Raw genomic sequence first — 13,740 nt, forward strand, 5'->3', positions numbered from 1 at the left:
AGCAGGATTATAGTCAGTGTTCAGTTAAAGGTATGTTTGCCTGCAACAATTGTAATGCTTGCAGGTTCATAGCAAAAGGGCCAGTTATTGTTATTGAGGGCCTTGATCATACTTTCCCAGTCCCAGGTTACGTCACCTGCAATACCAAGGGGGTAGTATATATTGGTCTTTGTAGTTCCTGCCCTGCATTTTATGTGGGGATGACAACAAGGTGCCTAAAAACCCGCATTAAGGAACATCTTTATAACATTAAGACTCGAAATGAAACTAGTGCCTTATTCAAACATTCTCTTAGTTGTAAAAATTTTTAAAAATTTTTATTTTCTGTGCTAGAAGTGGTTCATTCAGATCTTAGAGGCGGTGACTTTAAAAACTTGGTTGAACAAAGAGAGACGTTGTGGCAGATTAAACTTATGGCTGACAAAGCCCCTGGCTTAAATGAAGCCATTAACATTAAATGCTTTTTAAAAAACAGTGTATTAAGTATTGACAAACACAATGTTACCATTTCATCTTTGTTTAAATAACCTGTGGCTGCCTTTAAGCAAGCAAGTTTTTTATTGATTGATTGAGTGATTGATTAATTACCATCTTTTTGATTAATTGATATGGTATTTAATGTCAGTGTTTTTAGCTGTTTTATTATTCTGAAGAAGTCTTTGGACGAAAGCGGATATTAAAAAATTGTGTTACGCTATTCTGTGGACTCTATTGATTCTGTGGATTACCTCAGGTTTCCTGCTCCTTTTTATTCGATTTTGCTTGTGCTTTTGTGGTTTTTCTTTTGTCTTTCTGAATCCCAGCCATCATTTTAGAACAGAGACTAACTAAAAGAGGTGCATTCATTTTTGATCTGACCATGAAATAATTTTATAGTATGTTTTCAGCTTGCACACACAGGCTTAATACACATAGCTTAAAGCTATATATTTCCCATCTGCATAAGGAATGATGACAGTTTAAAATATATTGGAATGTAAATGCCTACAAGCCAGCCTGACCACAGGAGCCCAGAAATGTATACCACTGTAGAATATGTTTGCTAGTCATAATTAGTGAAATCTAATCAACACCATTCAATGTACGTTTACCCAGACATGTTTTTTACTATTGCATTTGGTTAAAGCTTCCTTGCAATATTGTACAGTACTGAATTTGAATTTGCCCAAGCGTTATTTTCCTGAAATAAATGTTTATATAAAACCACAGTATGTGATATTAATCTTAGCACTCCTCTTTTTCTCATAGCATCATAAACACTAACTTTAAACTATGAAGAGATTTGTATCTTTTCACTATCTGTATGTACATCTGAACTATGTTATTTTGATTTTTCAGTCGCTATGTACAAAGAACCATCGCTACATGATCTGACAGAATTTTCAAGGTCTGGAAGTGGAACGCCAACGAAAAGCAGAAGCGTATCTGGAGTTTTAAATGGCGGTAAATCTGTGAGTCAAAATGAATCAACGTAGACTGCTCAAGTCCAGTATTATTTCAAAGAATCTTACCTCTGGATGCTCTTGAATTCTGACTTCCTTCTAATATTCAGCGATTCGAGACACACACCGCTGAACTTACATTGGTTACACAGTGAGTTTTCTGGTTGTCAGTGGATCTATCTCAGTAAATCAGAACATCTTTCGGTATTTTCACAAGATGCCCCGACAGCCAGCAAACCATTATCATGGAGTATATATATTGGAGAAGAAACACCCATTTTTAAATACAACTGCATACCAAGGAATCCAAAACCTTAACCTTATGGCCCTGTCACCTGCTGATAAGAATTTTCTTTAAAATACAAAGACCAGTTTTACTTTGTTACTGAAATTCAATTCTTACATGTTTTTTAGGTAGAATATATGCAGCAAAATAAAAAAAAATCATAATTACATTGTCTAACTGTTTTATATCCAAATTAGAAAATGTCTTGTAAAGTATGGGACAGCACAGCATTTCAGTTTTGTACAATTGTAGTTTTCTGAACTTCAGTTATCCCTTAAAATGTGTCAAACGTTAAAATAAAAATCAGGGTTGGTACTGAAAAGGTTCTCAGGCTAATGCAAACATTGTCTTTGTGGCTTTCAAGAAAACTGAGGTATGATTTTTTTTATAGTCTTAACAGTATAGTAATGTTCTTGTTTTGACCCAGATTTATGCATCATTGAATTACAGGATGGACCTAATTCAGTGGGGAAAAACAAGAGGTTTACAGAACCCTTTTCTGACCCTTATCTGTAGTATTCTTTTAGTTTACATATGTGTGTCTTACAAAATATTGTGGTGGCTTCTTTTTCTAAAAACAGAAACTGTGGATATTAAGATGACAATTTTTTTATAAAAACGTCTTATTTGTAACATGACAGTCCTTTACTTTTACTGGGCATGTAAATATTGTGTATGTAGACATTCATGAAAATGTAACCCTCATTACCATATTATTGTATGTGCCACATAAACTTCATTGTTTAATGTTTAATTAGCTTTCCCTCATTAGATGATCGTAATTGCTGCATGGGAGAAAGTTGGGGAATGTAGAGTTGCATGAAGTGTACCATAATGTATAAACCATTGTTGATGCTGAACTTTGAGTTTTACATTGAACTGCAGTATACAAAGGCTGGTTGTCTGCCTATTTGGTTGTTTATTTGTTATGTACACAGCTGTGCACTGAATAAAACATTCATATTTATAGGTGATAACACATTTTATACTGTGTCAGTTATTTTATCCAGCTAAACATTATTACAAATTATACCAGCAACTCCATACGTTGTTTGAAATTATTCTTAAAAATAGCCACTCTCTTCAGGTAGGAGCAGTTTGTGTGTCTTACAGAACTACATTTCTGTCTCAGTAAAAACACATTAGTATAAAAAAATAACTGTTGTAGTTGCTTGTTTTTTTATCTGTGTTTTCCATGCCAGCCGGTTGCCTGTCACTTTTCTGTACCCTTAGCCCTCCCTCATTTCAAATTACTGACATCTGAGTGACTATCAAAAGACTGAAACCAAATTAGTCAGAACAATTTGATAGAAAAGTCACCCTTATACAAATTTTATAATGCAGCAGATGTTTATACATTGTGTTTACTAGGGCAAAAGCCCATCCTGCACCAGGCCCTCACCACACATTTACAGGTATGAGTAAACCATAGTGCCCTTACTAATATATATTTTTAATATGAATGTGTACATTTTTTGTGGAAAGTCACAGTGAGAATTTAGTTACAATGGCATTGTGACATTCTATTAATAGGGTGTTTGGAGTACAGCCCCCACATGAGAATGTAAGAGTGTAGGATTGACCTAGTATAATGCTATGTATAAATGCATACTGTTTTGTAAGAGTTGCACATTGGTGAATCTTCACAAATTATGTTTTCATTTTATTTCACTCAAAAGGGTTTCAGCCTTCTTGCATTCAGTCAGATGCCAGGACCCCCTTGGAATTCCTTTTCTTTTGAGGACAATACACCAAGGACACAAAGTTAACCACTGTCTTACAGCAATATGCTTAGGCCCTACTGTTCACCCCATCTTCATCAGTATAACCAAGTTAAGGCTTCAGTGTTCAGTATCATGTATTTCTGTGGGTCTTGTCTGACTGGATGAAATGCCTCCCATTGGATGTTGCACCTATGAAATGGCTCCCAGTGGATGTTGCATCTCTTTTCAACACAGCTGGTTTTGTGTTACAGTGTCAGTACCCCCTCCTCTAAGAAAGACTTACAGGCCACAGATTTCCTTTAAAACACAACCACATTTTTTAGCCACACCTTAACAATGTCACATGCAATACTGGGGGACATCCTGTTTCAGTGTCATAGCGCCATCTACAGAAATTTGCTGTTAGCTGCTCCTATTTACATTTGATATCTAAGTGGTCTTCCTTTATCACATCATTTTCAGTGCCAGCATAATGCAGATGTAAAGGTACCAGTCTAGGTTAACATTCAGGTACAATAAGATACGAAACAATCCATTTATGAGATCAAAAAAGTAATGTCAGCTATGTGTCAGACATTCTTCACAATCCTGGTTCAATTTTCAGTTGTATAAACAAGTGAGACCAATGGGGAAAATTTTTTGGAACTAAAGCCTTTCTTAAGCTAGGAGGTGGTCAAAACATTACACCTTTCTTTCTTCTGAATTTCTGGAGAGGTTCACAATATGAATGTACTATAGATGTACAGAAAAGGTCTGTTCATCTTTATGAATTGCATACCTTTAAACTAATTATGTATGTTTATGTATAAAAGAAACACTTTATTTTTTCAGTTTATGTGTAAAGGAAACATTTTATTCTTTCAGCGAATTGTAATCAGCTTAGTGTTTTCATTTGCTGCTACACTGAACATAAACTCCTGTGTTGAACATATTTTGTTCTGAAAGTACAAACACAGATCTTTACCTCCAATAATGGATTTTGGCTTCAGTTCAGCCAGCCTGTGCTTTCATTAAGCTTAGGTAGGCTTGAAGACATAACTTTTTTACTATCAGATATTTAGTGTGTAAAGCAAAATGATGTTACAGATGCAAAGCCATTTCAAAAGTCTTACCTACTTTTGATGTTGAAAGTTTTTTTTTTTCTTGCTCTTTATTTCTCCATGCTGGCTAATTAGACAACCTGAAGAAAATTCAGCCCCCGTTTTCTGAAAAAAGGAATTATCAAAGAATTTGGGGGCAAAATTTGCAGAAGGTAGATTGGTGGGTAGTAGAGAGAAGGTGGATAACTCTGGAAAAAGCTTTATCCAAAGTACAATCTCCACAAGTTTATCATAGATTTACAATGGTGACTACAGAATCTACATGGTATCAAACCACAGCAAAGATTTAGTTCTTTTATATACAACTTTTGTTTTTCAGAAGTGCATCTGTTCCTGCATTCTTATCATTCTCCAAGAGTGGCACGTCTGAATGCTAGAAGCTGTATCAGTAAGACTTAGTGGCTCTCCGGATTCCAACTGATAGACAAATAAAACTGGAAGTGTACCCTTCATATGGAAATATTTTAAGAACTAATGAAACAACCTTTATACTCTTGAGTTCAAATAATTAGATTACTTTCAAAGTAAATGAAAATATCACAAGTGCAGCAACAACATTTGGTGCTTACATATTCACTTCAAACTCTACTCTCTCTTCTTTTAGAGTTTAAAAATTATTTCAACATTCTGTACAGAATAATCTTTCCATTTTAGCCTGAGAGAGAGAGGGAATCATCCAGCCATGCAGCTGTGACTATACCACCACTGTCCCAAGCTTTGAATGTGGCCTAGATTGTGTGCATAGCTTGCCTAGGTGAGAGAGCAGTGAAGAGGTGTCACCTGCTTGCCACCACCAGTAAGGAAGGTTAAGGAGGTATATTAGGTGTTACAGCTCCTGTTAGTCAATTTATGGTGCAGAGAGGGAAACTGGCAGGAGTCATCTGTGTAAGAAAAAGGGGAATAAAGTCATATGAAGAACTGCATCGCTGATCGAAATGCATAAGCGTCCCATGCTGCAAGTCATGAAAAGTCCCTCCTCTGCATCCTTATATAACACACAAAGAGACATTAGGAAATCCAAGTGATACCTCACCTGATGTCTGCATGCATGACAGCTGTACAGTGACCAGCTCATCCTGTAAGCTTAAACAAAGCTAAAATGGAGGTGACCAATCAGATGACTGACAAGCATGTGAGAGACAAAAAACAGAGAGACTCATCCAATCCCAAATAAAGAAACACCCCAGAAAGCCTAATACATATTAACAAGACTTTGAAATATATGTATGCATAATGATTTACCTCGGCTTGTTAGCAGCTCACACCCAGAGCCATGGAGCAATCAATTTTGCATTTGAAAACTGTTCTTTGCTAAAGCTATAGTGAATTTAGGTTCAGAACCAAGCCAACTCAAAGTGCTTAAATGCCCACAAGAGTAATACAGAAGAGGTCATTTGCTTGTGCTTCAACTATTTTAACTTTGATAAATTATATAGTTTTGCCATGATATATTAAATGTGGTATAATGACTACTGAAATTACCAAAATATGTAGTGGGAGGGGAAAAATCATTGTAGAGTGTCAGTAGTCAAATGAAAATCTTTCATATACAAAATAGTACGTCTCTGCAGTGGTTTGAAAATCCTGCACAAATTATCCTTCATGGTATCTCTAGAATGTCCAGAGAAGTTATTATTCCTCCTTTACTAGGTCCATTATTAAATATAATGCCTCCTTAATCAATTACCGTGCTAAGCACCTAAATCAACTCCACAGACCTCAACAGTCTTTAGCAAAAGACATCTCAAGTGTCAGTACCATTGACAGTCTAAAAGCACTGTACCTGTACTCAGTGCTATAAAGGCTGTTGAGGGAGTGATCTCTGTTTAGCCTTCCATGCTGTGAACAGTTCAGAACTCTTTGAACTCCTTGACTAAACAGAACCAGTGGAAAAGCAAATACTCAGTGTAGAGTATTAAACCTTTACTGCCACATCAACAAGATCACAATGCAGAGCATGTAACTAAGTATATCACCCATTTCTGCAGTAAACTGCCCTGACATGTCAAGCCATTCTTTCCTAGTAACCATACAACTAAACTGGATGACAAGATGTATGATCTCAGTTTTTTACCTGGGTTATCTGGCAAAGATCTGTTTAATAGGGGACACTTAATTCTTCCAGCAGTAGTGGGTGAGATTTTCAGTGGTCACTTGACTGGAAAGTAGGTAAGAACTGATGAATTGATGAACATCAACTAAAAAAGAAATGTTAAGTAGCTTTATTAACATTTCCTGTTATTTGGAAGAATACACATGTCAAATAACCTGCAATTGCAGCTTAAGGTGATTTAAAGTCATAGCATGATTTCCCACACACATATGTCTAATGACAGTATTCCAAATCCTAATATTGCTGTGGGCATTGTCAGTGCATTCTTCAACCATTAGAATTGTGTCCTAAAAACTCCCATACCACCATCTCTTTTATTTTCATTATTTTCACAAATTTCTCATAAATGTGCTCTGTTTTCCTTACTCTCAGATAAACTGAGGGACAAATTTCCAGTAGCATTAAATGTGAACCAAGATTTCACTTTCCTCATATTAATGTGCTTCCATTTGAAAAGTCTGTCTTGTACTTAACCATTTTTCATTTTTTGGGAGAAATTTTGGTGATGTTATTCTACCAAGGGAAAAACAGTAGACCACTGGCAATGACTCTATTTTCTCTACTCCAAATCACTTGTAAACTCGAAGTGTGTGTGTGAGTATATATATATATATATATATATATATATATATATATATATATATATATATATAAAAACTCCTTATACATTTCTCTCTAGAGTTTCTTCTCCTCCCTTGCCATCTCAACTCTACTTTCATAGATTCTCTTCCATCATCCTCAACTTCTTCATGGATTTCTACTGGAATGATGGGAACTACTCCCTTCCAATCCGAGCAATAATGTTCACATTGCTATGACTGAGATGGATCATACACACTTTGTGCCTTCAGCTAGTTAAAGTAAGCAACTCCTCTTTTTATATGTTCAGATAATTTATGGGAATCCATAAGGTTTTAATTTTTACCTCTGTTAGTTATACAAGCATTTGTAGACAGAACAGCATCAGTATTTCCATCACCAAAGTCTGTGTATACATAACAAAAAGTATTTACACTAATCACCATCCATTTGGCTGCACTATGCTGGATATTTTTTTCTTTTAATTTGCAGTAAGGGGTCCTCATCAAGCAGGTTAATATGAAAATACAACTACTTCAGATGATTTTTTGGTCTTAGCTACAACCAATTGAAATACCTCCCTCCCTCACAGTCTACATAATGGGTATTCCTTTGCCTGACAAAATTCCCACATTCAGATGTGCTGGAACAATGTTGGCCTGCTATGTCTGCAAGACAAGTTTTGTTATATTACATTTCTCCTCTCTTTATCTTCCAGTCTTTTCCCTGGGCTAAGTGTTGTATTCATTTTTTGACTTTTTGCATTACCAACCTTGTGTAACTTCTAAGCCTTTTTCTCTTAATCGCTTTCACCTGACTTCAAATACCTTGCCAGACTATATTTTTACAACCCCCACTTCCTATATACTGTCTTGTCACATATACAAGTATGCAGACTTACTATAATTTTATTAAACACATTGATCCATGATCTCTGGGATCAGCTTGACTACACTGTTGCTGTGTTTGTTTTGTCTGGCATCGTTAACCACTCCTGTCATTTTTTTTTTTTTGCCGTTACCATTTCTTTTCTGGCTCAGTTGCCATTATTCTACTCCTCTCTCATTTCACTATACAAGTTACTTCTTTGCTTTTTTTTCTTATGCTTTTGATAGGTATTCAAATGTCAGCTTCCTGTATTTATGCCAGCCTTGTTCTCCCCCTATTTTTGCTCATCACACCTATATCCCTTTTAGGCAACATCCTCCATTACTGCAATTTACCAGCATACACTGCTTTACCTACGCTAACATTTCATGCTCGGTTTCCTAAACTGTTTTTCACAATTTTCCTTAGATTTCCAGCAGTCTTCCCCATCCCATCCATGACCTGTGTATTTTACACTGTCATCTTCAGCTTAGCGTTGTTCACTTGAGCTGTAGATGCATTTATTATACTCATCTGCCTCTGCTATTACTTGTAAAATATCACTTATTTTTTTCTTTATTTGCACTGTATTTATTTAGAGTGTATCTATCTGCTTTTCCATTTGTATGGTTTATTTATTCCATGATCCTGTCGCCAAACAATTCACTTCTAAATTATATCTCCTAGTTACTGTAAATTGCTTTTCCAGGTAGAGAGTGAATAACTAGTGAACTAGTTAAAACAGTAACTTGTTGCTTGTCTTCCATATTTAGCATCAACTAGTTAAGGAGTTAAAACAGTAACTTGGTGTTTGTCTTCCATATTCAGTGTTACTTATTCAGCAATTTATTTCCAACCACATTATTACCTGTTAAATCAAAAACAGAAGATTCTGATGCATTTTATTATCACTGCAATAAATAAACTGTATATGCAGTATTTAGCCACATGCGGCAAAGCAAATTAAGTTAACTATGATATCTTTATGTAGGATATATACTTTGAATGTATTATAACTAAATTTCCCGCCCTTCCCAGTTCAGTATAAACTTACAGACATGTCCCCATTTAGAAAAGAATGTTTGGCAGTCCTTGAAATAAAAGTTATGGTTATGTTTTTTATGAACACTAATGTTAACTGTCCATATCTTATTTGTCTAAACACATAAAGCCATAAGGTTCCAGTACACTAGGAAGGGTATTAGGGTATTAAATACACATCTACAAGAAAGAAAGAAAAAAAAAAGAGAACACCTTATACATCTAGGACTTCAGGCTGCCGACTTTTCATGTCAAGAGTCCTGGACATGTATGTGAAAGCAAAATGCGTCCAAAGTAAAAGTAAGCATTTAGCCTCCCCTCGAGGGGATTGTCATACAATATTGTGCACAAACATATTCTTATGTTCGTCAGTGACAGTGTCCCATAATTCTGGACTATCCAGAAAAATTCTGGACAGTTGGCAATCCTACTAGGACTATAAAATGTAATGATGCTGTTTGCAAAACCCACCATATTTTATTTTTATTTTGCATTTTATGGGTGCTTTACTGCTCAATGAATTACAAGTCCCTGAAGACTCAATTCCCTGACCTCTGCTTGACAAAGTTAAACTCCCCAATTACTGCTTTTCAGTGGAAATCAGTGATGGTGTGCTGTCTCTGTATACCAGCAGTAATTCCTTTCTTTTGGAAGATTTCTCCCTTCTTAATGTTTGTATAACTTTGGAAATGGTATATGTAAGTTTGGGGGACCTGCCCCCTCCATATAGGGGTGTAGGGCAGCTAATAAGATTTTCACCGAGTTGATTTCTTGAGCATTTGTGATCAGCGAGTTGATGTTTTGGGAAGTGGTAACTTAAGGAGTCATATTGGAAGCCAGTAAAACTAATCTCATGTTAAGGCAAGAAGGCATTTTTCATATTAATGTAATATGTTTAGCCAGTATAAAGTTAAGCTTTAAAAAAAATTAGTCCAATCATCTGCTAACATTTCGGTTCACTTTTCTAACAATATTATGACTTATTTTCATGAATCATCATTTAAAATGTATTTTGCAAAAAACAATCTATCAAGTGGTATTAAACACTAAATATGAATTCAATAAACTCTGCTAACTGTAAGTCTGAACTAAAAAAGCAATTTTCTACATCATATCAAATTAGGAATATAGCTATTTCTAAGTATCAGATTATTTTGCTCTGTCACTAATACTTTCTGATGCAAACTATATCACAACTCTGAAGAAGAAAATGCAAAGTGTTGGTGAATAATCAAGTACCCATGCGTACAGCATGTACATATTTTTATTTATCAGGTAACATACAAATACACACATGGCTAAATAAATGAAGCTTTGTAAGCTCTAACATTGCCCCATGTCACATCATAATAACACTTTAAAATTATGGAAAATAAAGCTCTTACATTTATTCATCTGACTAGCCCTACTGAACATCATTATAACGCCATGTTCAAAGCTAAAAGGCTACCTGTCTTAACGAGATCATCCAATTTGCTAAACACAATAACCTTCTGACCCTTCAGTGATAGATGCTGTCCAGCTTTGGCCACCAGGTTAATTCTTTACCTAGATAGCAGTATGAGCATCAGACTAACTAGGCCTCAATTCTTCCTTCTTATCTCTTACAAATTCTTCCTTCAAGCTTGTATCAGTCATAGCATTCCTATGCAGATTACGTTCGTTAACGATTTCAGTCAGTTTAATAAGCAACTAAAGAAACACCTTAAAATGTTCTTGTTTTTAAGGCCAGTACCTAACTGCAATTACCTGCTGCAGAGAGTTACCATTAGCCGTGTTTAATAACTGTTGCTACATATTTAACTTCCTGCATGATTAACTGTATTTTTTGAAAATGTTTGTCATCTTATGTGTTTGTTAGTGTTTAGACACTTAGCCATTGTTAATAATATTCATTAACATGTTTAACTTGTGGAATGCGTAACTGCATTTTGTTTGAAAATGTCATTGTATATTTCTTAGTACACACTGTATGTTTTATGATGCCTGATGACCTGGGATGAGAATGAAAAGGGTCCAGTACCGGTTCTGTAAACCAGTTAACAAATTTTAAATAAATAGAAAAAAATACGCAAAAAAAAAAAAAAAAAAAAAACATCCAGTGCAGTTGCAAATAAAGAGTTTCAAAAAACACTTGCATTATTATAAAAAGTACTGTTCATCAATTGTGTCATCGTACTTAGAGTGTGGGAAGCATGATTCATCAACTAGAATAATAAAACAGTTTTCAGATACAAGACTAAATTATCATTCCCATTCATGCTCAAGATTGCAAAGAAACAGTGTGATCGATGGTGGATGTGGTTTTCTTATAAAGTATCTAAATGTTAGTAATAGAATTTTTTATATCAGAATAAAAAAGATTTACCTTCATTTGGTCAACTAAAATGAATGTCAGCATCCTGAAGGTAAACCACTCTACATCAAAAACAGAAACATTCACTTTCTAATACACACGTGCTGAGGTTTCTTGTCGGCACATGCAAATGTTACTTTAACCAAAAAAAAAAAAAGCCCCTACTTCCTCTTCCAAGATCACACAGTCCCCAAGGAAAGGGAATATTACCTCATCCCAGGATTGTCAATCTTGCACACCTGTGAGTTATCTGTATAGGTAATCAAATTAAGTTGAATAACAGATTTCAGTCAAACACCCTGTTGACCAAATCAAAAGAACCAATATATATATATATATATATATATATATATATATATATATATATATATATATTTGTATATGCAAATAATTACTTCATATGCATACCTGTAGATTTTGATTACTTATTTCACTAGAAATAGACAAAGCAGTCTTCACAGATATTTTTCATTCACAGTTCCCTGGACATTACTACAAAATATATCAAAGTAGAGACTGCAACTATTTATTTATTCATTCACATTTGAGAAACAGGTAGTGCAGTGGTCAGAAGACTCTTATGAGGGATAACCTGGGTCTTCTGTAAGGCAACATGCAAGTAAAAGAACAAACATTAACATTTACTAAAACAAATACAATTTAGGGAGTGTTTGTGGGAAGATGATAAAAGACTTAGGCAACGTAGTAGAAGTAAGCAGTTGATATCACAATCAATGGTAAAATTACAAATATAAGTATAGCTTTGGAGGTGTTTCTACACACGGGATGACTTAAAATGTAGTACGACCTAGTTTAATGACTTGAGTGTCCAGATAATCTAATGCAACATTCTAACAACATGTACTGTAGCTGAAAGAAGTATTACTAAAACTTATAAAATAAGATTTTTAATATGCATATTGTGTTAGAAGATGCTAGATTAAGAAGTTCAACACCTACAGCAAGGAGAAACAGAAGGCAAGCAAGTGGACAGTAAAGAGCCCTAACATAAAAATGTAAAAATGATAGTAAAAAAGGCAAGGTGTATAACAAGGGTGGAGAGCTGAACAAAAGAAAGTTATCATGCTGGTAAATGGATCTGTACATGGTTATTGAAGAAGGCAAATGCATAGCATCCTAGTTTCTGTTTGGAGTTTACTAACAGTGATAAGAGGGAGCTGAAAGGAATTACATGCTCTGGGATTAATGGAAATGCTTATAATGTAGCATACTCAAGGTGAAACTAATTTGGGAAAGGACTCCATGATCAGTGCATTGATAGACATATTCACTAAATAGAATTCATTACAAAAACAGAGGTCATGCAACAGTAAAGTGAATGTTCCTCTAGCAATCCATTTTAACTGCTTGACTTAAGTAGTTATATTGTCGCAGAACTAAAGGCATACATATCTACTTCACTTACAAGTGACATGTAAGAAAATTGTGGCATTTCCTAGTATGTTCAGTGTTTGTCAGTGGTTAAAAAAAGTAAAAGCAGTGAATAATTATAGGATATGCAACCACAGGTAACAGTCATGTCAGTCAATCCAATGCGTTTCTTAGCTGGTTTCTTAGGAGAACGATCAGCTCAAATCAAGTGACATTGCCTTTCTGGATTCATAGTTTGCTCCTGCAACCAGATATTTGTGAGTGAAAAGCAAATTTGACAATTTAAGGAAGTAATCCATTAATTTTTTCAGGAAATATAGCCAAAGCTGCATAGAAGTTAGATCCCGGTGGTCACTACTAACTAAACTGATTTGTATATACAGCATTGGTGATAGAGGAAGGTTAGGCCTTAGCTAAACTGATACGTACATAAAACAATGGTGACAACTGAGGAAGGTTAGGCCTCAGCTAAACTCATATGTACACAAAACACTGAGGACAACTGAGGAAGGGTAGGCCACAGCTAAACTGATATGTACATAAAACACTGGGGACAACTGAGGAAGGTTAGGCGTCAGCTAAACTGATATGTACATAAAACAATGGTGACAACTGCGGAAGATTAGGCCTCAGCTAAACTGATATGTACATAAAACATTAGTCACAACTGAGGAAGGTTAGGCCTCAGCTAAACTGATATGTACATAAAACATCAGTGACACCTGATGAAGGTTAGGCCTCAGCTAAACTGATATGTACATAAAACACTGGGGACAACTGAGGAAGGTTAGGCCTCAGTTAAACTGATATGTAGATAAAACATTAGTGACAACTGATAAA

General features: G+C 35.2%; 1 protein-coding gene across 7 annotated transcripts in view; it reads left to right on the forward strand.

Annotated features, from left to right (window-relative positions):
- Positions 1-2,709, forward strand: part of FGF13 (fibroblast growth factor 13) — a 2,301,951-nt gene extending 2,299,242 nt beyond the window's left edge. For all 7 annotated transcript variants that reach the window (XM_044057538.1, XM_044057543.1, XM_044057542.1 and 4 more), the window contains one exon: positions 1,339-2,709. In XM_044057538.1, the coding sequence (XP_043913473.1) occupies positions 1,339-1,475 (137 nt within the window). In that variant the 3' untranslated portion in view covers positions 1,476-2,709. The remainder of the gene's footprint in view (positions 1-1,338) is intronic.
- The last annotated feature ends 11,031 nt before the right edge of the window (positions 2,710-13,740 follow it).

The sequence above is a fragment of the Protopterus annectens genome, chromosome 15.part0 (assembly GCF_019279795.1).
Source record: "Protopterus annectens isolate FY-2018-M chromosome 15.part0, PAN1.0, whole genome shotgun sequence".
Classification (NCBI taxonomy): domain Eukaryota; kingdom Metazoa; phylum Chordata; order Ceratodontiformes; family Protopteridae; genus Protopterus; species Protopterus annectens.